Raw genomic sequence first — 27,962 nt, forward strand, 5'->3', positions numbered from 1 at the left:
AGTCTGGAACCCACCTCCCCTAAATCCCTGCTTAAATCCTCGGAGTAACTTTCCATTGCTCAAAACTTGACCCCAGTACCTCAAATCATCGCTTAAATCGTCTAAGTAACACTCCACTTGAGTACCGGAACCCATCTCCTCTAAATCACAGCTTAAGTCCTCGGAGTAACTTTCCATTGCTCAAAACTTGACCCCAGTACCTCAAATCGCCGCTTAAATCATCGAATAACAATCCAATCGAGTACTAGAACCTATCTCCTCTAAATCACTGCTTAAGTCCTCGAAGTAACATTGTTTTGCTTAAAACTTGACCCCAGTACCTCAAATCGCCGCTTAAATCATCTAAGTAACAATCCAATTGAGTCCTGGAACCCATCCCCTCTAAATCACTGCTTAAGTCCTCGAAGTAACATTGTTTTGCTTAAAACTTGACCCCAGTACCTCAAATCGCCGCTTAAATCATCTAAGTAAACAATCCAATTGAGTACTAGGACCCATCTCCCCTAAAATCCCTGCTTAAGTCCTCGGAGTAACTTTCCATTGCTCGAAACTTGACCCCAGTACCTCAAATCATCTAAGTAACAATCCAATCGAGTCCTGGAACCTATCTCCTCTAAATCACTGCTTAAGTCCTCGGAGTAACTTTTTTTTGCTTCAAAACTTGACCCCAGTACCTCAATTCACTGCTTAAGTCCTCGGAGTAACTTTGTTTTGCTTCAAAACTTGACCCCAGTACCTCAAATCATCGCTTAAATCATCTAAGTAACACTCCACTTGAGTCCTGGAACCCACCTCCCCTAAATCCCTGCTTAAATCCTCGGAGTAACTTTCCATTGCTCGAAACTTGACCCCAGTACCTCAAATCACCGCTTAAATCATCTAAGTAACACTCCACTTGAGTACTAGGACCCATCTCCCTAAATCCCTGCTTAAATCCTCGGAGTAACTTTCCATTGCTCGAAACTTGACCCCAGTACCTCAAATCATCGCTTAAATCATCTAAGTAACACTCCACTTGAGTCCTGGAACCCACCTCCCCTAAATCCCTGCTTAAATCCTCGGAGTAACTTTCCATTGCTCAAAACTTGACCCCAGTACCTCAAATCATCGCTTAAATCGTCTAAGTAACACTCCACTTGAGTACCGGAACCCATCTCCTCTAAATCACAGCTTAAGTCCTCGGAGTAACTTTCATTGCTCAAAACTTGACCCCAGTACCTCAAATCGCCGCTTAAATCATCGAAATAACAATCCAATCGAGTACTAGAACCTATCTCCTCTAAATCACTGCTTAAGTCCTCGAAGTAACATTGTTTTGCTTAAAACTTGACCCCAGTACCTCAAATCGCCGCTTAAATCATCTAAGTAACAATCCAATTGAGTCCTGAACCCATCCCCTCTAAATCACTGCTTAAGTCCTCGAAGTAACATTGTTTTGCTTAAAACTTGACCCCAGTACCTCAAATCGCCGCTTAAATCATCTAAGTAACAATCCAATTGAGTACTAGGACCCATCTCCCCTAAATCCCTGCTTAAGTCCTCGGAGTAACTTTCCATTGCTCGAAACTTGACCCCAGTACCTCAAATCATCTAAGTAACAATCCAATCGAGTCCTGGAACCTATCTCCTCTAAATCACTGCTTAAGTCCTCGGAGTAACTTTTTTTTGCTTCAAAACTTGACCCCAGTACCTCAATTCACTGCTTAAGTCCTCGGAGTAACTTTGTTTTGCTTCAAAACTTGACCCCAGTACCTCAAATCATCGCTTAAATCATCTAAGTAACACTCCACTTGAGTCCTGGAACCCACCTCCCTAAATCCCTGCTTAAATCCTCGGAGTAACTTTCCATTGCTCGAAACTTGACCCCAGTACCTCAAATCACCGCTTAAATCATCTAAGTAACACTCCACTTGAGTACTAGGACCCATCTCCCCTAAATCCCTGCTTAAATCCTCGGAGTAACTTTCCATTGCTCGAAACTTGACCCAGTACCTCAAATCATCGCTTAAATCATCTAAGTAACACTCCACTTGAGTCCTGGAACCCACCTCCCCTAAATCCCTGCTTAAATCCTCGGAGTAACTTTCCATTGCTCAAAACTTGACCCCAGTACCTCAAATCATCGCTTAAATCGTCTAAGTAACACTCCACTTGAGTACCGGAACCCATCTCCTCTAAATCACAGCTTAAGTCCTCGGAGTAACTTTCCATTGCTCAAAACTTGACCCCAGTACCTCAAATCGCCGCTTAAATCATCGAAATAACAATCCAATCGAGTACTAGAACCTATCTCCTCTAAATCACTGCTTAAGTCCTCGAAGTAACATTGTTTTGCTTAAAACTTGACCCCAGTACCTCAAATCGCCGCTTAAATCATCTAAGTAACAATCCAATTGAGTCCTGGAACCCATCCCCTCTAAATCACTGCTTAAGTCCTCGAAGTAACATTGTTTTGCTTAAAACTTGACCCCAGTACCTCAAATCGCCGCTTAAATCATCTAAGTAACAATCCAATTGAGTACTAGGACCCATCTCCCCTAAATCCCTGCTTAAGTCCTCGGAGTAACTTTCCATTGCTCGAAACTTGACCCCCAGTACCTCAAATCATCTAAGTAACATCCAATCGAGTCCTGGAACCTATCTCCTCTAAATCACTGCTTAAGTCCTCGGAGTAACTTTTTTTTGCTTCAAAACTTGACCCCAGTACCTCAATTCACTGCTTAAGTCCTCGGAGTAACTTTGTTTTGCTTCAAAACTTGACCCCAGTACCTCAAATCATCGCTTAAATCATCTAAGTAACACTCCACTTGAGTCCTGGAACCCACCTCCCCTAAATCCTGCTTAAATCCTCGGAGTAACTTTCCATTGCTCGAAACTTGACCCCAGTACCTCAAATCACCGCTTAAATCATCTAAGTAACACTCCACTTGAGTACTAGGACCCATCTCCCCTAAATCCCTGCTTAAATCCTCGGAGTAACTTTCCATTGCTCGAAACTTGACCCCAGTACCTCAAATCATCGCTTAAATCATCTAAGTAACACTCCACTTGAGTCCTGGAACCCACCTCCCCTAAATCCCTGCTTAAATCCTCGGAGTAACTTTCCATTGCTCAAAACTTGACCCCAGTACCTCAAATCATCGCTTAAATCGTCTAAGTAACACTCCACTTGAGTACCGGAACCCATCTCCTCTAAATCACAGCTTAAGTCCTCGGAGTAACTTTCCATTGCTCAAAACTTGACCCCAGTACCTCAAATCGCCGCTTAAATCATCGAAATAACAATCCAATCGAGTACTAGAACCTATCTCCTCTAAATCACTGCTTAAGTCCTCGAAGTAACATTGTTTTGCTTAAAACTTGACCCCAGTACCTCAAATCGCCGCTTAAATCATCTAAGTAACAATCCAATTGAGTCCTGGAACCCATCCCCTCTAAATCACTGCTTAAGTCCTCGAAGTAACATTGTTTTGCTTAAAACTTGACCCCAGTACCTCAAATCGCCGCTTAAATCATCTAAGTAACAATCCAATTGAGTACTAGGACCCATCTCCCCTAAATCCCTGCTTAAGTCCTCGGAGTAACTTTCCATTGCTCGAAACTTGACCCCAGTACCTCAAATCATCTAAGTAACAATCCAATCGAGTCCTGGAACCTATCTCCTCTAAATCACTGCTTAAGTCCTCGGAGTAACTTTTTTTGCTTCAAAACTTGACCCCAGTACCTCAATTCACTGCTTAAGTCCTCGGAGTAACTTTGTTTTGCTTCAAAACTTGACCCCAGTACCTCAAATCATCGCTTAAATCATCTAAGTAACACTCCACTTGAGTCCTGGAACCCACCTCCCCTAAATCCCTGCTTAAATCCTCGGAGTAACTTTCCATTGCTCGAAACTTGACCCAGTACCTCAAATCACCGCTTAAATCATCTAAGTAACACTCCACTTGAGTACTAGGGACCCATCTCCCCTAAATCCCTGCTTAAATCCTCGGAGTAACTTTCCATTGCTCGAAACTTGACCCCAGTACCTCAAATCATCGCTTAAATCATCTAAGTAACACTCCACTTGAGTCCTGGAACCCACCTCCCCTAAATCCTGCTTAAATCCTCGGAGTAACTTTCCATTGCTCAAAACTTGACCCCAGTACCTCAAATCATCGCTTAAATCGTCTAAGTAACACTCCACTTGAGTACCGGAACCCATCTCCTCTAAATCACAGCTTAAGTCCTCGGAGTAACTTTCCATTGCTCAAAACTTGACCCCAGTACCTCAAATCGCCGCTTAAATCATCGAAATAACAATCCAATCGAGTACTAGAACCTATCTCCTCTAAATCACTGCTTAAGTCCTCGAAGTAACATTGTTTTGCTTAAAACTTGACCCAGTACCTCAAATCGCCGCTTAAATCATCTAAGTAACAATCCAATTGAGTCCTGGAACCCATCCCCTCTAAATCACTGCTTAAGTCCTCGAAGTAACATTGTTTTGCTTAAAACTTGACCCCCAGTACCTCAAATCGCCGCTTAATCATCTAAGTAACAATCCAATTGAGTACTAGGACCCATCTCCCCTAAATCCCTGCTTAAGTCCTCGGAGTAACTTTCCATTGCTCGAAACTTGACCCCAGTACCTCAAATCATCTAAGTAACAATCCAATCGAGTCCTGGAACCTATCTCCTCTAAATCACTGCTTAAGTCCTCGGAGTAACTTTTTTTTGCTTCAAAACTTGACCCCAGTACCTCAATTCACTGCTTAAGTCCTCGGAGTAACTTTGTTTTGCTTCAAAACTTGACCCCAGTACCTCAAATCATCGCTTAAATCATCTAAGTAACACTCCACTTGAGTCCTGGAACCCACCTCCCCTAAATCCCTGCTTAAATCCTCGGAGTAACTTTCCATTGCTCGAAACTTGACCCCAGTACCTCAAATCACCGCTTAAATCATCTAAGTAACACTCCACTTGAGTACTAGGACCCATCTCCCCTAAATCCCTGCTTAAATCCTCGAGTAACTTTCCATTGCTCGAAACTTGACCCCAGTACCTCAAATCATCGCTTAAATCATCTAAGTAACACTCCACTTGAGTCCTGGAACCCACCTCCCCTAAATCCCTGCTTAAATCCTCGGAGTAACTTTCCATTGCTCAAAACTTGACCCCAGTACCTCAAATCATCGCTTAAATCGTCTAAGTAACACTCCACTTGAGTACCGGAACCCATCTCCTCTAAATCACAGCTTAAGTCCTCGGAGTAACTTTCCATTGCTCAAAACTTGACCCCAGTACCTCAAATCGCCGCTTAAATCATCGAAATAACAATCCAATCGAGTACTAGAACCTATCTCCTCTAAATCACTGCTTAAGTCCTCGAAGTAACATTGTTTTGCTTAAAACTTGACCCCAGTACCTCAAATCGCCGCTTAAATCATCTAAGTAACAATCCAATTGAGTCCTGGAACCCATCCCCTCTAAATCACTGCTTAAGTCCTCGAAGTAACATTGTTTTGCTTAAAACTTGACCCCAGTACCTCAAATCGCCGCTTAAATCATCTAAGTAACAATCCAATTGAGTACTAGGACCCATCTCCCCTAAATCCCTGCTTAAGTCCTCGGAGTAACTTTCCATTGCTCGAAACTTGACCCCAGTACCTCAAATCATCTAAGTAACAATCCAATCGAGTCCTGGAACCTATCTCCTCTAAATCACTGCTTAAGTCCTCGGAGTAACTTTTTTTTGCTTCAAAACTTGACCCCAGTACCTCAATTCACTGCTTAAGTCTCGGAGTAACTTTGTTTTGCTTCAAAACTTGACCCCAGTACCTCAAATCATCGCTTAAATCATCTAAGTAACACTCCACTTGAGTCCTGGAACCCACCTCCCCTAAATCCCTGCTTAAATCCTCGGAGTAACTTTCCATTGCTCGAAACTTGACCCAGTACCTCAAATCACCGCTTAAATCATCTAAGTAACACTCCACTTGAGTACTAGGACCCATCTCCCTAAATCCTGCTTAAATCCTCGGAGTAACTTTCCATTGCTCGAAACTTGACCCCAGTACCTCAAATCATCGCTTAAATCATCTAAGTAACACTCCACTTGAGTCCTGGAACCCACCTCCCCTAAATCCCTGCTTAAATCCTCGGAGTAACTTCCATTGCTCAAAACTTGACCCCAGTACCTCAAATCATCGCTTAAATCGTCTAAGTAACACTCCACTTGAGTACCGGAACCCATCTCCTCTAAATCACAGCTTAAGTCCTCGGAGTAACTTTCCATTGCTCAAAACTTGACCCCAGTACCTCAAATCGCCGCTTAAATCATCGAAATAACAATCCAATCGAGTACTAGAACTATCTCCTCTAAATCACTGCTTAAGTCCTCGAAGTAACATTGTTTTGCTTAAAACTTGACCCCAGTACCTCAAATCGCCGCTTAATCATCTAAGTAACAATCCAATTGAGTCCTGGAACCCATCCCCTCTAAATCACTGCTTAAGTCCTCGAAGTAACATTGTTTTGCTTAAAACTTGACCCCAGTACCTCAAATCGCCGCTTAAATCATCTAAGTAACAATCCAATTGAGTACTAGGACCCATCTCCCCTAAATCCCTGCTTAAGTCCTCGGAGTAACTTTCCATTGCTCGAAACTTGACCCCAGTACCTCAAATCATCTAAGTAACAATCCAATCGAGTCCTGGAACCTATCTCCTCTAAATCACTGCTTAAGTCCTCGGAGTAACTTTTTTTTGCTTCAAAACTTGACCCCAGTACCTCAATTCACTGCTTAAGTCTCGGAGTAACTTTGTTTTGCTTCAAAACTTGACCCCAGTACCTCAAATCATCGCTTAAATCATCTAAGTAACACTCCACTTGAGTCCTGGAACCCACCTCCCCTAAATCCCTGCTTAAATCCTCGGAGTAACTTTCCATTGCTCGAAACTTGACCCCAGTACCTCAAATCACCGCTTAAATCATCTAAGTAACACTCCACTTGAGTACTAGGACCCATCTCCCCTAAATCCCTGCTTAAATCCTCGGAGTAACTTTCCATTGCTCGAAACTTGACCCCAGTACCTCAAATCATCGCTTAAATCATCTAAGTAACACTCCACTGAGTCCTGGAACCCACCTCCCCTAAATCCCTGCTTAAATCCTCGGAGTAACTTTCCATTGCTCAAAACTTGACCCCAGTACCTCAAATCATCGCTTAAATCGTCTAAGTAACACTCCACTTGAGTACCGGAACCCATCTCCTCTAAATCACAGCTTAAGTCCTCGGAGTAACTTTCCATTGCTCAAAACTTGACCCCAGTACCTCAAATCGCCGCTTAAATCATCGAAATAACAATCCAATCGAGTACTAGAACCTATCTCCTCTAAATCACTGCTTAAGTCCTCGAAGTAACATTGTTTTGCTTAAAACTTGACCCCAGTACCTCAAATCGCCGCTTAAATCATCTAAGTAACAATCCAATTGAGTCCTGGAACCCATCCCCTCTAAATCACTGCTTAAGTCCTCGAAGTAACATTGTTTTGCTTAAAACTTGACCCCAGTACCTCAAATCGCCGCTTAAATCATCTAAGTAACAATCCAATTGAGTACTAGGACCCATCTCCCCTAAATCCCTGCTTAAGTCCTCGGAGTAACTTTCCATTGCTCGAAACTTGACCCCAGTACCTCAAATCATCTAAGTAACAATCCAATCGAGTCCTGGAACCTATCTCCTCTAAATCACTGCTTAAGTCCTCGGAGTAACTTTTTTTTGCTTCAAAACTTGACCCCAGTACCTCAATTCACTGCTTAAGTCCTCGGAGTAACTTTGTTTTGCTTCAAAACTTGACCCCAGTACCTCAAATCATCGCTTAAATCATCTAAGTAACACTCCACTTGAGTCCTGGAACCCACCTCCCCTAAATCCCTGCTTAAATCCTCGGAGTAACTTTCCATTGCTCGAAACTTGACCCCAGTACCTCAAATCACCGCTTAAATCATCTAAGTAACACTCCACTTGAGTACTAGGACCCATCTCCCCTAAATCCCTGCTTAAATCCTCGGAGTAACTTTCCATTGCTCGAAACTTGACCCCAGTACCTCAAATCATCGCTTAAATCATCTAAGTAACACTCCACTTGAGTCCTGGAACCCACCTCCCCTAAATCCCTGCTTAAATCCTCGGAGTAACTTTCCATTGCTCAAAACTTGACCCCAGTACCTCAAATCATCGCTTAAATCGTCTAAGTAACACTCCACTTGAGTACCGGAACCCATCTCCTCTAAATCACAGCTTAAGTCCTCGGAGTAACTTTCCATTGCTCAAAACTTGACCCCAGTACCTCAAATCGCCGCTTAAATCATCGAAATAACAATCCAATCGAGTACTAGAACCTATCTCCTCTAAATCACTGCTTAAGTCCTCGAAGTAACATTGTTTTGCTTAAAACTTGACCCCAGTACCTCAAATCGCCGCTTAAATCATCTAAGTAACAATCCAATTGAGTCCTGGAACCCATCCCCTCTAAATCACTGCTTAAGTCCTCGAAGTAACATTGTTTTGCTTAAAACTTGACCCCAGTACCTCAAATCGCCGCTTAAATCATCTAAGTAACAATCCAATTGAGTACTAGGACCCATCTCCCCTAAATCCCTGCTTAAGTCCTCGGAGTAACTTTCCATTGCTCGAAACTTGACCCCAGTACCTCAAATCATCTAAGTAACAATCCAATCGAGTCCTGGAACCTATCTCCTCTAAATCACTGCTTAAGTCCTCGGAGTAACTTTTTTTTGCTTCAAAACTTGACCCCAGTACCTCAATTCACTGCTTAAGTCCTCGGAGTAACTTTGTTTTGCTTCAAAACTTGACCCCAGTACCTCAAATCATCGCTTAAATCATCTAAGTAACACTCCACTTGAGTCCTGGAACCCACCTCCCCTAAATCCCTGCTTAAATCCTCGGAGTAACTTTCCATTGCTCGAAACTTGACCCCAGTACCTCAAATCACCGCTTAAATCATCTAAGTAACACTCCACTTGAGTACTAGGACCCATCTCCCCTAAATCCCTGCTTAAATCCTCGGAGTAACTTTCCATTGCTCGAAACTTGACCCCAGTACCTCAAATCATCGCTTAAATCATCTAAGTAACACTCCACTTGAGTCCTGGAACCCACCTCCCCTAAATCCCTGCTTAAATCCTCGGAGTAACTTTCCATTGCTCAAAACTTGACCCCAGTACCTCAAATCATCGCTTAAATCGTCTAAGTAACACTCCACTTGAGTACCGGAACCCATCTCCTCTAAATCACAGCTTAAGTCCTCGGAGTAACTTTCCATTGCTCAAAACTTGACCCCAGTACCTCAAATCGCCGCTTAAATCATCGAAATAACAATCCAATCGAGTACTAGAACCTATCTCCTCTAAATCACTGCTTAAGTCCTCGAAGTAACATTGTTTTGCTTAAAACTTGACCCCAGTACCTCAAATCGCCGCTTAAATCATCTAAGTAACAATCCAATTGAGTCCTGGAACCCATCCCCTCTAAATCACTGCTTAAGTCCTCGAAGTAACATTGTTTTGCTTAAAACTTGACCCCAGTACCTCAAATCGCCGCTTAAATCATCTAAGTAACAATCCAATTGAGTACTAGGACCCATCTCCCCTAAATCCCTGCTTAAGTCCTCGGAGTAACTTTCCATTGCTCGAAACTTGACCCCAGTACCTCAAATCATCTAAGTAACAATCCAATCGAGTCCTGGAACCTATCTCCTCTAAATCACTGCTTAAGTCCTCGGAGTAACTTTTTTTTGCTTCAAAACTTGACCCCAGTACCTCAATTCACTGCTTAAGTCCTCGGAGTAACTTTGTTTTGCTTCAAAACTTGACCCCAGTACCTCAAATCATCGCTTAAATCATCTAAGTAACACTCCACTTGAGTCCTGGAACCCACCTCCCCTAAATCCCTGCTTAAATCCTCGGAGTAACTTTCCATTGCTCGAAACTTGACCCCAGTACCTCAAATCACCGCTTAAATCATCTAAGTAACACTCCACTTGAGTACTAGGACCCATCTCCCCTAAATCCCTGCTTAAATCCTCGGAGTAACTTTCCATTGCTCGAAACTTGACCCCAGTACCTCAAATCATCGCTTAAATCATCTAAGTAACACTCCACTTGAGTCCTGGAACCCACCTCCCCTAAATCCCTGCTTAAATCCTCGGAGTAACTTTCCATTGCTCAAAACTTGACCCCAGTACCTCAAATCATCGCTTAAATCGTCTAAGTAACACTCCACTTGAGTACCGGAACCCATCTCCTCTAAATCACAGCTTAAGTCCTCGGAGTAACTTTCCATTGCTCAAAACTTGACCCCAGTACCTCAAATCGCCGCTTAAATCATCGAAATAACAATCCAATCGAGTACTAGAACCTATCTCCTCTAAATCACTGCTTAAGTCCTCGAAGTAACATTGTTTTGCTTAAAACTTGACCCCAGTACCTCAAATCGCCGCTTAAATCATCTAAGTAACAATCCAATTGAGTCCTGGAACCCATCCCCTCTAAATCACTGCTTAAGTCCTCGAAGTAACATTGTTTTGCTTAAAACTTGACCCCAGTACCTCAAATCGCCGCTTAAATCATCTAAGTAACAATCCAATTGAGTACTAGGACCCATCTCCCCTAAATCCCTGCTTAAGTCCTCGGAGTAACTTTCCATTGCTCGAAACTTGACCCCAGTACCTCAAATCATCTAAGTAACAATCCAATCGAGTCCTGGAACCTATCTCCTCTAAATCACTGCTTAAGTCCTCGGAGTAACTTTTTTTTGCTTCAAAACTTGACCCCAGTACCTCAATTCACTGCTTAAGTCCTCGGAGTAACTTTGTTTTGCTTCAAAACTTGACCCCAGTACCTCAAATCATCGCTTAAATCATCTAAGTAACACTCCACTTGAGTCCTGGAACCCACCTCCCCTAAATCCCTGCTTAAATCCTCGGAGTAACTTTCCATTGCTCGAAACTTGACCCCAGTACCTCAAATCACCGCTTAAATCATCTAAGTAACACTCCACTTGAGTACTAGGACCCATCTCCCCTAAATCCCTGCTTAAATCCTCGGAGTAACTTTCCATTGCTCGAAACTTGACCCCAGTACCTCAAATCATCGCTTAAATCATCTAAGTAACACTCCACTTGAGTCCTGGAACCCACCTCCCCTAAATCCCTGCTTAAATCCTCGGAGTAACTTTCCATTGCTCAAAACTTGACCCCAGTACCTCAAATCATCGCTTAAATCGTCTAAGTAACACTCCACTTGAGTACCGGAACCCATCTCCTCTAAATCACAGCTTAAGTCCTCGGAGTAACTTTCCATTGCTCAAAACTTGACCCCAGTACCTCAAATCGCCGCTTAAATCATCGAAATAACAATCCAATCGAGTACTAGAACCTATCTCCTCTAAATCACTGCTTAAGTCCTCGAAGTAACATTGTTTTGCTTAAAACTTGACCCCAGTACCTCAAATCGCCGCTTAAATCATCTAAGTAACAATCCAATTGAGTCCTGGAACCCATCCCCTCTAAATCACTGCTTAAGTCCTCGAAGTAACATTGTTTTGCTTAAAACTTGACCCCAGTACCTCAAATCGCCGCTTAAATCATCTAAGTAACAATCCAATTGAGTACTAGGACCCATCTCCCCTAAATCCCTGCTTAAGTCCTCGGAGTAACTTTCCATTGCTCGAAACTTGACCCCAGTACCTCAAATCATCTAAGTAACAATCCAATCGAGTCCTGGAACCTATCTCCTCTAAATCACTGCTTAAGTCCTCGGAGTAACTTTTTTTTGCTTCAAAACTTGACCCCAGTACCTCAATTCACTGCTTAAGTCCTCGGAGTAACTTTGTTTTGCTTCAAAACTTGACCCCAGTACCTCAAATCATCGCTTAAATCATCTAAGTAACACTCCACTTGAGTCCTGGAACCCACCTCCCCTAAATCCCTGCTTAAATCCTCGGAGTAACTTTCCATTGCTCGAAACTTGACCCCAGTACCTCAAATCACCGCTTAAATCATCTAAGTAACACTCCACTTGAGTACTAGGACCCATCTCCCCTAAATCCCTGCTTAAATCCTCGGAGTAACTTTCCATTGCTCGAAACTTGACCCCAGTACCTCAAATCATCGCTTAAATCATCTAAGTAACACTCCACTTGAGTCCTGGAACCCACCTCCCCTAAATCCCTGCTTAAATCCTCGGAGTAACTTTCCATTGCTCAAAACTTGACCCCAGTACCTCAAATCATCGCTTAAATCGTCTAAGTAACACTCCACTTGAGTACCGGAACCCATCTCCTCTAAATCACAGCTTAAGTCCTCGGAGTAACTTTCCATTGCTCAAAACTTGACCCCAGTACCTCAAATCGCCGCTTAAATCATCGAAATAACAATCCAATCGAGTACTAGAACCTATCTCCTCTAAATCACTGCTTAAGTCCTCGAAGTAACATTGTTTTGCTTAAAACTTGACCCCAGTACCTCAAATCGCCGCTTAAATCATCTAAGTAACAATCCAATTGAGTCCTGGAACCCATCCCCTCTAAATCACTGCTTAAGTCCTCGAAGTAACATTGTTTTGCTTAAAACTTGACCCCAGTACCTCAAATCGCCGCTTAAATCATCTAAGTAACAATCCAATTGAGTACTAGGACCCATCTCCCCTAAATCCCTGCTTAAGTCCTCGGAGTAACTTTCCATTGCTCGAAACTTGACCCCAGTACCTCAAATCATCTAAGTAACAATCCAATCGAGTCCTGGAACCTATCTCCTCTAAATCACTGCTTAAGTCCTCGGAGTAACTTTTTTTTGCTTCAAAACTTGACCCCAGTACCTCAATTCACTGCTTAAGTCCTCGGAGTAACTTTGTTTTGCTTCAAAACTTGACCCCAGTACCTCAAATCATCGCTTAAATCATCTAAGTAACACTCCACTTGAGTCCTGGAACCCACCTCCCCTAAATCCCTGCTTAAATCCTCGGAGTAACTTTCCATTGCTCGAAACTTGACCCCAGTACCTCAAATCACCGCTTAAATCATCTAAGTAACACTCCACTTGAGTACTAGGACCCATCTCCCCTAAATCCCTGCTTAAATCCTCGGAGTAACTTTCCATTGCTCGAAACTTGACCCCAGTACCTCAAATCATCGCTTAAATCATCTAAGTAACACTCCACTTGAGTCCTGGAACCCACCTCCCCTAAATCCCTGCTTAAATCCTCGGAGTAACTTTCCATTGCTCAAAACTTGACCCCAGTACCTCAAATCATCGCTTAAATCGTCTAAGTAACACTCCACTTGAGTACCGGAACCCATCTCCTCTAAATCACAGCTTAAGTCCTCGGAGTAACTTTCCATTGCTCAAAACTTGACCCCAGTACCTCAAATCGCCGCTTAAATCATCGAAATAACAATCCAATCGAGTACTAGAACCTATCTCCTCTAAATCACTGCTTAAGTCCTCGAAGTAACATTGTTTTGCTTAAAACTTGACCCCAGTACCTCAAATCGCCGCTTAAATCATCTAAGTAACAATCCAATTGAGTCCTGGAACCCATCCCCTCTAAATCACTGCTTAAGTCCTCGAAGTAACATTGTTTTGCTTAAAACTTGACCCCAGTACCTCAAATCGCCGCTTAAATCATCTAAGTAACAATCCAATTGAGTACTAGGACCCATCTCCCCTAAATCCCTGCTTAAGTCCTCGGAGTAACTTTCCATTGCTCGAAACTTGACCCCAGTACCTCAAATCATCTAAGTAACAATCCAATCGAGTCCTGGAACCTATCTCCTCTAAATCACTGCTTAAGTCCTCGGAGTAACTTTTTTTTGCTTCAAAACTTGACCCCAGTACCTCAATTCACTGCTTAAGTCCTCGGAGTAACTTTGTTTTGCTTCAAAACTTGACCCCAGTACCTCAAATCATCGCTTAAATCATCTAAGTAACACTCCACTTGAGTCCTGGAACCCACCTCCCCTAAATCCCTGCTTAAATCCTCGGAGTAACTTTCCATTGCTCGAAACTTGACCCCAGTACCTCAAATCACCGCTTAAATCATCTAAGTAACACTCCACTTGAGTACTAGGACCCATCTCCCCTAAATCCCTGCTTAAATCCTCGGAGTAACTTTCCATTGCTCGAAACTTGACCCCAGTACCTCAAATCATCGCTTAAATCATCTAAGTAACACTCCACTTGAGTCCTGGAACCCACCTCCCCTAAATCCCTGCTTAAATCCTCGGAGTAACTTTCCATTGCTCAAAACTTGACCCCAGTACCTCAAATCATCGCTTAAATCGTCTAAGTAACACTCCACTTGAGTACCGGAACCCATCTCCTCTAAATCACAGCTTAAGTCCTCGGAGTAACTTTCCATTGCTCAAAACTTGACCCCAGTACCTCAAATCGCCGCTTAAATCATCGAAATAACAATCCAATCGAGTACTAGAACCTATCTCCTCTAAATCACTGCTTAAGTCCTCGAAGTAACATTGTTTTGCTTAAAACTTGACCCCAGTACCTCAAATCGCCGCTTAAATCATCTAAGTAACAATCCAATTGAGTCCTGGAACCCATCCCCTCTAAATCACTGCTTAAGTCCTCGAAGTAACATTGTTTTGCTTAAAACTTGACCCCAGTACCTCAAATCGCCGCTTAAATCATCTAAGTAACAATCCAATTGAGTACTAGGACCCATCTCCCCTAAATCCCTGCTTAAGTCCTCGGAGTAACTTTCCATTGCTCGAAACTTGACCCCAGTACCTCAAATCATCTAAGTAACAATCCAATCGAGTCCTGGAACCTATCTCCTCTAAATCACTGCTTAAGTCCTCGGAGTAACTTTTTTTTGCTTCAAAACTTGACCCCAGTACCTCAATTCACTGCTTAAGTCCTCGGAGTAACTTTGTTTTGCTTCAAAACTTGACCCCAGTACCTCAAATCATCGCTTAAATCATCTAAGTAACACTCCACTTGAGTCCTGGAACCCACCTCCCCTAAATCCCTGCTTAAATCCTCGGAGTAACTTTCCATTGCTCGAAACTTGACCCCAGTACCTCAAATCACCGCTTAAATCATCTAAGTAACACTCCACTTGAGTACTAGGACCCATCTCCCCTAAATCCCTGCTTAAATCCTCGGAGTAACTTTCCATTGCTCGAAACTTGACCCCAGTACCTCAAATCATCGCTTAAATCATCTAAGTAACACTCCACTTGAGTCCTGGAACCCACCTCCCCTAAATCCCTGCTTAAATCCTCGGAGTAACTTTCCATTGCTCAAAACTTGACCCCAGTACCTCAAATCATCGCTTAAATCGTCTAAGTAACACTCCACTTGAGTACCGGAACCCATCTCCTCTAAATCACAGCTTAAGTCCTCGGAGTAACTTTCCATTGCTCAAAACTTGACCCCAGTACCTCAAATCGCCGCTTAAATCATCGAAATAACAATCCAATCGAGTACTAGAACCTATCTCCTCTAAATCACTGCTTAAGTCCTCGAAGTAACATTGTTTTGCTTAAAACTTGACCCCAGTACCTCAAATCGCCGCTTAAATCATCTAAGTAACAATCCAATTGAGTCCTGGAACCCATCCCCTCTAAATCACTGCTTAAGTCCTCGAAGTAACATTGTTTTGCTTAAAACTTGACCCCAGTACCTCAAATCGCCGCTTAAATCATCTAAGTAACAATCCAATTGAGTACTAGGACCCATCTCCCCTAAATCCCTGCTTAAGTCCTCGGAGTAACTTTCCATTGCTCGAAACTTGACCCCAGTACCTCAAATCATCTAAGTAACAATCCAATCGAGTCCTGGAACCTATCTCCTCTAAATCACTGCTTAAGTCCTCGGAGTAACTTTTTTTTGCTTCAAAACTTGACCCCAGTACCTCAATTCACTGCTTAAGTCCTCGGAGTAACTTTGTTTTGCTTCAAAACTTGACCCCAGTACCTCAAATCATCGCTTAAATCATCTAAGTAACACTCCACTTGAGTCCTGGAACCCACCTCCCCTAAATCCCTGCTTAAATCCTCGGAGTAACTTTCCATTGCTCGAAACTTGACCCCAGTACCTCAAATCACCGCTTAAATCATCTAAGTAACACTCCACTTGAGTACTAGGACCCATCTCCCCTAAATCCCTGCTTAAATCCTCGGAGTAACTTTCCATTGCTCGAAACTTGACCCCAGTACCTCAAATCATCGCTTAAATCATCTAAGTAACACTCCACTTGAGTCCTGGAACCCACCTCCCCTAAATCCCTGCTTAAATCCTCGGAGTAACTTTCCATTGCTCAAAACTTGACCCCAGTACCTCAAATCATCGCTTAAATCGTCTAAGTAACACTCCACTTGAGTACCGGAACCCATCTCCTCTAAATCACAGCTTAAGTCCTCGGAGTAACTTTCCATTGCTCAAAACTTGACCCCAGTACCTCAAATCGCCGCTTAAATCATCGAAATAACAATCCAATCGAGTACTAGAACCTATCTCCTCTAAATCACTGCTTAAGTCCTCGAAGTAACATTGTTTTGCTTAAAACTTGACCCCAGTACCTCAAATCGCCGCTTAAATCATCTAAGTAACAATCCAATTGAGTCCTGGAACCCATCCCCTCTAAATCACTGCTTAAGTCCTCGAAGTAACATTGTTTTGCTTAAAACTTGACCCCAGTACCTCAAATCGCCGCTTAAATCATCTAAGTAACAATCCAATTGAGTACTAGGACCCATCTCCCCTAAATCCCTGCTTAAGTCCTCGGAGTAACTTTCCATTGCTCGAAACTTGACCCCAGTACCTCAAATCATCTAAGTAACAATCCAATCGAGTCCTGGAACCTATCTCCTCTAAATCACTGCTTAAGTCCTCGGAGTAACTTTTTTTTGCTTCAAAACTTGACCCCAGTACCTCAATTCACTGCTTAAGTCCTCGGAGTAACTTTGTTTTGCTTCAAAACTTGACCCCAGTACCTCAAATCATCGCTTAAATCATCTAAGTAACACTCCACTTGAGTCCTGGAACCCACCTCCCCTAAATCCCTGCTTAAATCCTCGGAGTAACTTTCCATTGCTCGAAACTTGACCCCAGTACCTCAAATCACCGCTTAAATCATCTAAGTAACACTCCACTTGAGTACTAGGACCCATCTCCCCTAAATCCCTGCTTAAATCCTCGGAGTAACTTTCCATTGCTCGAAACTTGACCCCAGTACCTCAAATCATCGCTTAAATCATCTAAGTAACACTCCACTTGAGTCCTGGAACCCACCTCCCCTAAATCCCTGCTTAAATCCTCGGAGTAACTTTCCATTGCTCAAAACTTGACCCCAGTACCTCAAATCATCGCTTAAATCGTCTAAGTAACACTCCACTTGAGTACCGGAACCCATCTCCTCTAAATCACAGCTTAAGTCCTCGGAGTAACTTTCCATTGCTCAAAACTTGACCCCAGTACCTCAAATCGCCGCTTAAATCATCGAAATAACAATCCAATCGAGTACTAGAACCTATCTCCTCTAAATCACTGCTTAAGTCCTCGAAGTAACATTGTTTTGCTTAAAACTTGACCCCAGTACCTCAAATCGCCGCTTAAATCATCTAAGTAACAATCCAATTGAGTCCTGGAACCCATCCCCTCTAAATCACTGCTTAAGTCCTCGAAGTAACATTGTTTTGCTTAAAACTTGACCCCAGTACCTCAAATCGCCGCTTAAATCATCTAAGTAACAATCCAATTGAGTACTAGGACCCATCTCCCCTAAATCCCTGCTTAAGTCCTCGGAGTAACTTTCCATTGCTCGAAACTTGACCCCAGTACCTCAAATCATCTAAGTAACAATCCAATCGAGTCCTGGAACCTATCTCCTCTAAATCACTGCTTAAGTCCTCGGAGTAACTTTTTTTTGCTTCAAAACTTGACCCCAGTACCTCAATTCACTGCTTAAGTCCTCGGAGTAACTTTGTTTTGCTTCAAAACTTGACCCCAGTACCTCTAATCACCGCTTAAATCCACGGAGTAACACACTGAAACTTGATCCCAGTACCTCCAATTATCTATTTATAGCTGGGAATCGCTGATTTTTCATTAAAACTTGATTCCAATACATCAAATCGTGTCTAGAAGTCGTGGGAAGACTGATTTTTCACTCAAATTTGACCCTAGTACCTCCAAACACCGCTAAAATCAACGCAGAAAATCTGTTTTTCTCAATAACTTGGTCCCTGTTCCTCCGATCCTCAAAATTCTACTTGAATCTTCGGAATTAGGCTCCAATTGGGTACTAGAACCAATATCTTCCAAAAAGATATTAAATCCGCCGAGTTAGCGATTTTAGCTCATATCTTGAGCCCAGTTCCTCTGATTTTTCATTGAAACTTGATGGTGCGTGATATAGATCCATGGTTGATTTTAGACATGCTGCTTGTTTGTCAGTTTGCCCTTATATCAATTGTGGGTGTACAATATTTGCTTGAGATGTCGCAATTGCGGGAGTCGCTAACGCGCGTGACAGGGAGCTGCGCCCCATCTCTGCTGTCCAGGCGGCCGCTCTAAGCGGCCGCCTGGACGCAGCACCCTCTGCTTAAGCGACCGTTCATGAGCGCGTTTGCGTATACCTGAATTTACTGTTAACTGTGTATGGGTTTGGTTTTAACCGTGTGCCCTTTGTTTATCGGTTTGATCCTGTTATCGCGAAAAGACGGGGAAATGGGCCAACTAAGTATCACATAAATTTTATCCCAAATGACAAATTTTAGATACTCTGTTTTATAGTGCCCGTTTCAGAAAAATATATACTTACCTTCATATATTTACGCAAACATTGGAGACCATATTCGACACCTAAATCAACAAATTTACTTTGAAAGTTATGCAACCAACCGACACAAAGACTGAATTAAAGTAATGCAAATTGTACATGAAATTATACTCATAAATGCTGTGAAAATAAACATCACGGAAAAACCTGTCATATAACAAATTTTGTTTGACAACAAGACATACAGACGACCTAAATTATTTGAAGATTATATTATACGACATATTATATTCCTCAAAAGATGAGGAGGTCCAACACCTGGTTGAGAGACTTGGTAAAGTCCCATGCGGCATTTACTGAAAACGAAACAATTTTGTAGATGACATGGTGACTGACAATCTTCGTTTTTCTTTACATTACCTTTTTCAAATGCAATTTTGTAGTTACATATTTATAATCATTTGTATAACCAACTAAATGTGAGTAGAGCACTGATTACAAGTAATCGGAGGAAACAGGGTGAAAATATTTTTTTTCCTTTTTTATGTATATCTAGACATTTAAAAACAAAGTTCCCACTCTATGATGAGATTGAAATTCAAGGAATATCCAGGACTTTTCAAGGACCTCAACAAAATTTTCAAGGACCTTAATCTAAGACCAATTTTAAAAATTATTCTCTTCCATTTTACTAGAAGCAACAATGCTTGTTGTGGCAATAATTAATTTCAAATGTAATACCTAAATGCTTTCCCTATATAGAGAGAAGAGAGTACATGTATTATGGACTACCATTTATATTTTTTTAAAAACAACCCTACTGGTTTTACATATTAATTCACAAAATCATTTTCAGCACAATCTATAACTAATGGTAATGAGGTGTTAATGGTGAAATCCTTTAATCCTGTGTATTTTCACGTGAAGGCTGCATGAAAGACAGAGCTAAATCTTAGGTATTCCATATTCCATGACTATTCCATAACCCCCTCCTCTCCTCTATTAAACATCGTTTCTGAAATTATAAAATTTATTCATCCATAATTTACACAACCTTCTCTAAATGTTATGCAGCAACAATTCTTTCTGAAAATAAAAATTAGAAGGAACATATCCCATTTTCACCATGTTTAACATTATTCGTTATGTGTAATCCACAACTACCAATGAATATGAGCTGGTGGGAATATTTCTCTTTTAATTCACACTGAAGCTTCTCATAGAATTTCAAATTGACATAGGTTCCATCCATGGATAATTGAAGTATTTTAGAGAGCTTTTAACCATCATCCATGCATTTGTAAAAAGAGGACAAAATATTTTCTGCAGTTCCATGACCCATAAATAGGGAGGTAAGATACTTAGTGCAAACTTTATTATCAATTCCTTACCATAATGTCCATCTGCTTAGATTGTAGAGACTGATTTAACGTCTCATCAAAGAGTACAGTGTAGCAATCAACATTCTTCAGCTCATTTATAAGAATCCCTTTGAAGTATAGTGCCAATCCAAAGGAGTCCAAATAGGCTCACTTTGTGGCACTACAAGAAAACTGTCTCGCTATACAGCTATCAGCAAACATTTTGGAGAACAATTTACTAATCCCTTCAATGGAGTTATATGAATAATTACTAGTGATGCGCTTCAGACACCAGAGAATTTCAGCATCAAGCACATTCCTTTTGACCAGATAAGAAGACAATGTTACCTCGGCCACTAAAGTTTCTGTTTCACTTGGGGCACACGATGTTGAAGGAGTATTTACACCAGATGAATTAGATGTTGATGTCTTTGGAAAGAACTCAGGACATGAGACTGCTTTTTTGTTTTACCTTTCTTTCATGTGTGATTTCAGAGCAGATTCTTCCATTTTTGCGATATCGATCTCCTTCATGCATAATCGGCACTTGGCTCTGAACTTCTTTTCGGGCATCGATAAAATCCATTCTTTACAAGCTGGATTATCCATCCATTGGGGATTAAAATAACACTTCCCAGGCATAACTAGTCTAAACTACATAACACAAATACGAAGCCGTGCCTTTGCGAATACGCTTTACAATAAAGTTTTGAAATGACGCAATAAAGTTTTGAAATGACGCAAACGTAAGGACAAGTGTGGATGGTAAAACGGCAAATTTATTGAAAACTACAAGGTACATATTGTTACGAAATTCGAGAGTATTCAGTTTCGATAAGAAAAAAGAAGATCTAAGCATATACGACAGAAGATGAAGTGGAGTCTCGCCCCGGATGCATTAATTGTCTGCTGTGCTCCGCGCGCTTGGCAGACACCAAGATGCTAGGCCCGGTTAGATACGTTGGCATTTAAAACCACGTGAGAGAGCTCGGGAACAAAACAGAACGAACGAGAAAGATCCGCGGGTGTTTTATAAAAAGGGCCGTCGGCAGTATTGGACAAATTCAAGGACCTATCAAGTTTTTCAAGGACCTAAGACGTTTTTCAAGCACTTTCAAGGACCTAAATTTAGCACCAAAAAATTCAAGGACTCTCAAGGACCGTGGGAACCCTGAATAATAAAATGTGCTAAAAGTATAAAGAGTAAAAAGTTTTAAAATACACCTGTAGCTCAAACAATTGACATGAAAAAAAAGTTAAAATCAGAAAGCTAAAAGATTTGAAATACAGAAAGTAAACTAATTGATATAAAACAAGTTAAAATCAGATAGTTAAAAAGAGACAAAACAAATCAAAGAGAAATTAAAAGATTAAACGTAATGATTTGCTTGATTTTTCATGAAACCAAATATAATTCATACAGGTAGTCCAAAAGCTGTGGGTTCACTGTTTATATAATGCTTTATATTATTCATAATAATTCAGCAAAATCAATAAATTCACAATGTTTGTGTACCAGACACAGACTGCATAGATAGTAATATTCTCGCTGTCGTTGAGATAAATTTTCTTTAGGATCAAAACTTGGCTGCCAAATCTTCACTGGACAAAATTTTGCGGTCAAAACTTCGCCGATCCATAATTTTGCGGTTACGAAATTTAGCAGATTCACAACTTTGCGGGTACAAAACTTCGCAGATTCATAACTTCGCAATTCCATAACTTTGCGGGTACAAAACCTTGCAGATCCACAACTTTGCGGGTGCAAAACTTAGCAAATCCATAACTTTGTGAATACCTGAAATCTCATTAAAAAATAAGATTGTATTTTTTTCTGAAAAAAAATTTATTACTTAAATGGTATAACAGTTGTTCAGGTACCCCATGTTTGTTTGCAAGTTAAATATAAATAGTTTTAGTTTTATAAGAATATCTCAGTACCCTTCGATATAACAGGTGTTCAGTGTTAGAGAAAGTATTGTGTTGTAGCTCCCCCTAGAGAAAAATTAATTAGTGTAAAGAGAGGCAGTGTGTCTATGTGAGTGTTATGTGTAAGGAGTGAAACAATCTTCAAAAAATAAAGTGATAATTTAAATTTCCGGTCATCTTTTTTGTGTTGTGAATGTTTTGAGAACTAGCGAATAAACAACAGGAATACTAAAACAATTATACAGCAAAATATTAAGTTACCAATTTCTGAACTTAAAATCTAATTACTCCTGCCATATTTTGCAAAAAAATTTGGCCTTTTTTGCAACACGTAGTGCAACTTAAACCTGTGAAAGGGTAGAGGAAAGAAATGTCTACAGAGATAAAATTTTTGTATTAAAATAATAATCTGTAATCGTTTAAAATATATTTAATTCAATATTTTTACTTTATTAAAAAAGCTAATTATGAATTTGAATTTATTAAAATTATATAATACGTCAAATATTTTCTATTAAAATTAATGCATAAGTTAATTATAATTTAATTTTTATTGTTTAATTTTAGAATTTGTCCATGAAGTTTTGTCCACGCGAAGTTATGTATTCGAAGTTTCGGCTATATCCAGGATATATTCTGATTTCGGCTATATTCTAATTTTTTATATCTAGGGTCACCCTAATAGTATGCTTTTCAGATAATTTATCTTTGTTAATGAAATTAATCATAGTCTTTAAAAATGCATTCCCTACTCGAACTGAAGACAAATTGATTCAGCAAATTTAATTGTTCCTATTGATAAATCAGTCGCTTGCTTAATACAGTTTACCTAAAATTTTGCCCCAGAACAGGGTGTGTGATTTAGGCCTACATGATTCTGGGAATGCAGTAGAAGAGAAAACTTTTCGAAAGCTAAAAAAGAAGAAAAAATTTATAATTTAAAACTTTGTTGGATATCTTTGTGAAAGAAAATATGAAAATTCGTCGAAATCATATAGTACTACTAGATAATTTAGAGAAAAAACTGATTAAAGATTACTATATTCTGAATATATTGCAGAAGTTCTAGTTAGCAAAGATTTCATGGGCTTAGCTATTGGTCTTCATGATGGAAATATTGAAAAAGCGAGATGCATAAAAAAAGAAATTCTGCTTTAAATGTAAAAAGTGTAGTTTTAAAATTCATGGAAGGATCAAAAGTGCAGTCGAAAAAGCGAGAAGTCTGCTTGAGTTTACTGAAGAATCCGTGCAAAATCCTCAGCGGCTTGTAGGAAAAATTATAAGAAAAAATGCGTACCTTATAAAAAATATAATAAGAAACTCTGGTGTTGTACGTATTGGAACGGATAAAAAAAATCATAAGAGACCCAACAGATCACGTTGCATTTGTAATTGTTGGAACAGAAGAAAACATTAAATTCTTCAATTCAATTATTACTTATAATGTTTCGTATATTAACATAAAGTTACATGATCAGTAATCAATTAAATCTTCGGATGTTTCAGATGATTTTAAATTGTTCCAAAATCATAACTGTGGTTCAGGAATCAAACTTCCAAGATTTTTTTGTAGGATGTCATTTTTTTTTATCTGTCTCGAGCAGGAAGTTTTAGTGGAGATTTCTTCTCTGCTACAGATGATTTTAAGAACTCGACATCGATCCGGTTGTCATCTTTGAAAGAATTCTTCGAAAAGTTTAATCCCTCTTTGGATCATCATCTTCACCATGTTATTCAAGTAGGATAAAATGCGGTTCAAGTGAATAACCTATCAGAATTTATTCCATTTACTGGCTGTTGAGGGGTCGATATGCGGACTGTATTTACGAATGATTAACAACAAACGATAAGTATTTAACAATTTATTAACGAAACGATGAATGACGCCATTTGAAGACGTCCGACTATATTAAAAAAAACAATAACAAGAGCTCTTCTTTTTCGCCAAATTAAAAGATAAACGAAGTCAAAGCCGAGAGAGGCGCCAACATACCGCCCGGCTTTGAAATATCCATTTCAAACAAATATATATACAACAATAAATGACAATTTATAATGCAAATGATTAAAAAAAAAGTTACAAAATCTATGACTAAATAACCAAATAACATAATATTTTTCAAAAGCAAACTAAATGCACACAATCACATTCTTTATGACAACAATAAAAAAATAAACATCCAAAACTAATTGCTAGTAGACTCATTGATAGGTAAAACGCATATATTTGATATGCTGCGTTTAAAGAAACCTTGTGCAGTTTTTACAATAACAACTCGAATTTTTCCATCATTTCCTGGGATAACCTCATAGATACGACCAATAATCCATGAACAAAGGGGTTGATTATCTTCATTAATTAAAACTAGTGTTCCTGGTTTAACATTGTTTTTTTCGAATAACCATTTACTTCTTTGCTGTAAATTATTTAGATAATCTCTTGACCATTTTTTCCAAATAGTTTGATTGATTTTTTGTATCCTATGCCACCGAGAGAGTCGATTATCAGGAATGTCTGCAACAGGAAATTCCGGAATACTGTTTATGGGTCGCCCAATTAAAAAATGACTGGGAGTTAGGGTCTCAAAATCATTGGGGTCCGAAGAAAGGGGAAAAAGTGGTCTACTGTTTAATACACTTTCAATTTGGTTCATAACCGTTAAAAATTCTTCTAATGTTAATTTAGAGTTTCCAATAGCTCTTTTCAAATGGTGCTTAAAAGATTTGACTTCCGCCTCCCAAATGCCACCAAAATTTGGCGATCTAGGAGGAATAAATTTCCAAACAACGAATTCATGGGATAAATAAGAAGCAAGATTTTCTGAATTTTTAACAATATCATACAATTTTCTCAATTCAGAATGAGCACCAGTATAATTTGTGGCATTATCGGAAAATATAATAGAAGGCAAACCTCTTCTCGCAAAACACCTTTTAAGGGTGGCAATTAATGCTTCTGCTGTCAAATCACTTACTATTTCCAAATGAATGGCACGAGTAATTAAACATACAAAAATTACAACATAGATTTTGTTTAAGATTCCCTTCCGCTGATTTTTATATTTAATAAGAAAGGGACCGCATAAGTCGTTGCCAGTTTTTGAAAAAGGGGGGGGGGGGCTTATGGTAACTCTTTCTTTCGGTAACGAAGCCATAATTTGCTGTTCTATTTTAGGTTTGGCTTTGAAACATGTTATGCGTGAACGATTTTTCGAGCACTGTTCCTACCATTTAGGGGCCAAAACTCTTGTCTAACACAATGAAGCAAAGTTTGCGCACCAACATGCAAATTTTTTAAACGAAAATACTGGAAAATTAAAGTAGTTATTTTATGATCTCTTGGAATTAGCAATGGGTGCTTTTGTTCATAAGATAAATTCGAATTGTTGATTCCGCCCCCTACTCTAACTAAATCATTAGAATCAAGAAAAGGATTTAAATTACTTACGTGACTGTCCTTCAAACTTTTTTTATTTTTTAATGCATGTATCTCCTTCCTAAATACAATTACCTGTACTAACTTCACTAGAGAAAGCTTTGCATGCTGAAGTTCCTCTCTAGTGACGGGACCAATCATCCTTTCCTCTTTCCGACAATTAGAAATGAACCTATAAATGTAACTCAAGATAAGAATTAGTTTTACAAAATTATTACTTAAAGTGAGAAAACTATTAACAGAGTCTGAGTTGGAAGACAAAGTAAGAGTTATATTCGATGATTTTTTCAGTTCATGCTCATAAAGTTCACTGTTCAAATTTTCAATGGATTGTTGATCGGTTGGTTGAATGTCTAAACTCGATGGTTCAGAAAACCACAAGTCCAGTGACTCCAATTCGGAAGGATCGATTCCTCGCGAAATCAAGTCAGCAGGATTCCCCTCCGATAGTATATGTCTCCAGTGAAAATTATTTGAAAATGTTTGAATTTTGGATACACGATTTCCAACAAATGTATTCAATTGGAGAAGAGTTAATCCAAGCCAATGCGATGGTAGAGTCTGAAAATAAAGTGACCTCTTTGATATCCATTCTTAAAGCAGCTATAACTTTTTGAACTAACTTAGCAAGTAAAAGGCTTGCACATAACTCCAAACGAGGTACGGATGTTGTTTTTAGAGGTGCAATTCTAGATTTACTGGCTAGGATTTTAACGGCAGAGTTAGAACTGCCAGGATGAAGATATATCATAGCTCAGTACGCCAAAGTGGAAGCATCAGCAATCAAACGAGAGCAATTTTCTTAACTTTAGAGGTTAGAACATATCTGTCGATTCGAATGTTCTCTAAAGCTTTCAGGTTACTGACAAAACGATTCCATTCTCGAGCAATGTGCTCCGGCAAATTGTCATCCCAATTAAGGTTTTGAGTCCAAAGTTTTTGAAGCATTATCTTAGCTCTACTGATGACGGGTCCAAGAAAGCCAATTGGATCATACAACCTAGCAATGACTGACAATACATCTCGTTTGGTATAGGTTGATTGCTGGGACACGCATACTTTGAAAGTGAACTTGTCTTGTCCCGGTTGCCAAATTATATCTAGTGTTTTAGTAGATTCTTCAGTCTCGAAAGAGAATTCTTCGTTAAAGTTTCTGTCATTCATCAAGTCCCTGGAATTCGAGTTCCATTTGTGCAAGGTCATGCCACAACTATCAAACATTTTGACCAATTGAGTCTTTAACTCTAAAGCCGATTCAAGATCTGTTGATCCAGTAACTACATCGTCCATGTATAAATCAGAAAGAAAAACTTCTGAAGCAAGAGGGTAATTCAACTTTGCATCTATTGCTAACTGCTTTAATGTTCTAATGGCCAGAAATGGCGCGGTTTTTGTTTCATACGTAATTGTATTCATTCTGAATACTGTAGGCACCTCGTCTTCTTAATTTTCCACAAAATTCTCAATAAATCTCTTTGAGACGGATAGATTAATATTTGACGAAACATCTTCCTAATATCAGCTGTTAAGGCAATCTTGTGTTTTTGAAATCGAACAATTAAATCAAAAACGTTTTCTCTCGCTTCTCCGGTTAACAATATGTCATTTAAGCTTTGTCCTGCCGATGTAGGCGTAGAGGCATTAAATACGACTCTTAGTTTTGTCGAAGTTTTTTTGGGGCGAAAAATGCCATGATGTGGCATGTAATATGATAAAGAAGGTGAAACATCCTCTACAACTTTTTCCATGTGATTCAAATTTTCGTATTCATTTATGAATTCACAATAAAGTTTCTTCATTTCAGGATTGGTGTTCAATCTTCTCACGGTCTGATTCAAGCGTTTCCGAGCTAAATAACGAGATTCACCGATAGTTTCCAGCGCTTCCTCACGAATAGGCATTTTGACCATGTAACGACCGTTTTCTGTTCTTTTATGATTATTTTGAAAGTGACTTTCGCAAAATGCTTCTTCATCACTCAAAATTCGGGTATTATCAATTTCTTCAATTTCCCAACATTTCTTAATGCTATTTTCAATGTTTTCTGCACGATAAACTAAATTACAATAATGTTTTGGAATCATATGAACCACCAGCAATAAAACAAAAAACGGAATCTTGAAATGTTAAGTTTTCTGAAGTGCGATATTTATTTTCTTTAATGATTTCAAAAAAAAATGTTCAGCGCCTAAGATCATATCAATTTTTCCAGCCTTAGCGAAAGAGGGATCAGATAATATTAAATGATTGGGAACAATAATGTTCTCTAAATTCAAAGTGTTAGAAGGAATTAAATCCGTAATTTTATTGATTACTAAAAATTCAGTGCGAAGCGAAAACGATGAATCTTTATTAGAAACAAGAGCATTCAATTTATATTTAACATTTGTTTCATTTCCTCCTAACCCACTTATTGGAATATTTATTC

At 39.7% G+C, this 27,962-nt stretch overlaps 2 protein-coding genes and 3 long non-coding RNA genes across 62 annotated transcripts; all 5 read right to left on the reverse strand.

Annotated features, from left to right (window-relative positions):
* Positions 1-549: 549 nt before the first annotated feature.
* LOC147800864 (uncharacterized) lies at positions 550-3,638 on the reverse strand. Of its 5 annotated transcripts, XR_015430975.1 has the most exons (5): positions 3,067-3,638; positions 2,049-2,532; positions 1,460-1,515; positions 737-857; positions 550-674 (listed from the first exon to the last, which is right to left on the reverse strand). It is a non-coding gene; the product is annotated as an uncharacterized LOC147800864 (long non-coding RNA). The 5 variants fall into 5 exon arrangements; XR_015430974.1 differs by having other exon boundaries at positions 588-857; positions 3,067-3,297; XR_015430973.1 differs by lacking the exons at positions 550-674; positions 737-857 and having other exon boundaries at positions 1,404-1,515; positions 3,067-3,297.
* A 347-nt stretch (positions 3,639-3,985) lies between these two features.
* On the reverse strand, positions 3,986-6,331 carry LOC147800865 (uncharacterized). 5 transcript variants are annotated; one of them, XR_015430918.1, is made up of 4 exons: positions 6,060-6,331; positions 5,045-5,286; positions 4,804-4,924; positions 3,986-4,028 (listed from the first exon to the last, which is right to left on the reverse strand). It is a non-coding gene; the product is annotated as an uncharacterized LOC147800865 (long non-coding RNA). The 5 variants fall into 5 exon arrangements; XR_015430917.1 differs by lacking the exon at positions 3,986-4,028 and adding an exon at positions 4,618-4,741; XR_015430919.1 differs by lacking the exons at positions 3,986-4,028; positions 4,804-4,924 and adding an exon at positions 4,100-4,269.
* A 135-nt stretch (positions 6,332-6,466) lies between these two features.
* Positions 6,467-18,421, reverse strand: LOC147800866 (uncharacterized). 50 transcript variants are annotated; one of them, XR_015430937.1, is made up of 14 exons: positions 17,264-17,550; positions 16,245-16,486; positions 15,226-15,467; positions 14,207-14,448; positions 13,188-13,429; positions 12,169-12,410; positions 11,150-11,391; positions 10,131-10,372; positions 9,112-9,353; positions 8,870-8,990; positions 8,577-8,807; positions 8,093-8,213; positions 7,130-7,971; positions 6,467-6,596 (listed from the first exon to the last, which is right to left on the reverse strand). It is a non-coding gene; the product is annotated as an uncharacterized LOC147800866 (long non-coding RNA). The 50 variants fall into 50 exon arrangements; XR_015430938.1 differs by lacking the exons at positions 8,577-8,807; positions 8,870-8,990 and adding exons at positions 9,596-9,826; positions 9,889-10,009 and having other exon boundaries at positions 8,093-8,334; positions 9,112-9,232; XR_015430940.1 differs by lacking the exons at positions 8,577-8,807; positions 8,870-8,990 and adding exons at positions 10,615-10,845; positions 10,908-11,028 and having other exon boundaries at positions 8,093-8,334; positions 10,131-10,251.
* Positions 18,422-24,284: 5,863 nt separating this feature from the next.
* On the reverse strand, positions 24,285-26,285 carry LOC122273384 (uncharacterized). Its single transcript, XM_071188067.2, has 2 exons — positions 26,033-26,285; positions 24,285-25,072 (listed from the first exon to the last, which is right to left on the reverse strand). Exons 1-2 carry the CDS (start codon positions 26,283-26,285, stop codon positions 24,285-24,287), a joined length of 1,041 nt encoding a protein of 346 aa, XP_071044168.2.
* Positions 26,286-26,946: 661 nt separating this feature from the next.
* Positions 26,947-27,618, reverse strand: LOC107446438 (uncharacterized). Its single transcript, XM_016061088.1, has one exon. The coding sequence runs from the start codon at positions 27,616-27,618 to the stop codon at positions 26,947-26,949; it is 672 nt and encodes a 223-aa protein (XP_015916574.1).
* Positions 27,619-27,962: the final 344 nt, after the last annotated feature.

The sequence above is a fragment of the Parasteatoda tepidariorum genome, chromosome 12 (assembly GCF_982258835.1).
Source record: "Parasteatoda tepidariorum strain Cologne lab strain chromosome 12, Ptep-v5.0, whole genome shotgun sequence".
NCBI classification, from domain to species: domain Eukaryota; kingdom Metazoa; phylum Arthropoda; class Arachnida; order Araneae; family Theridiidae; genus Parasteatoda; species Parasteatoda tepidariorum.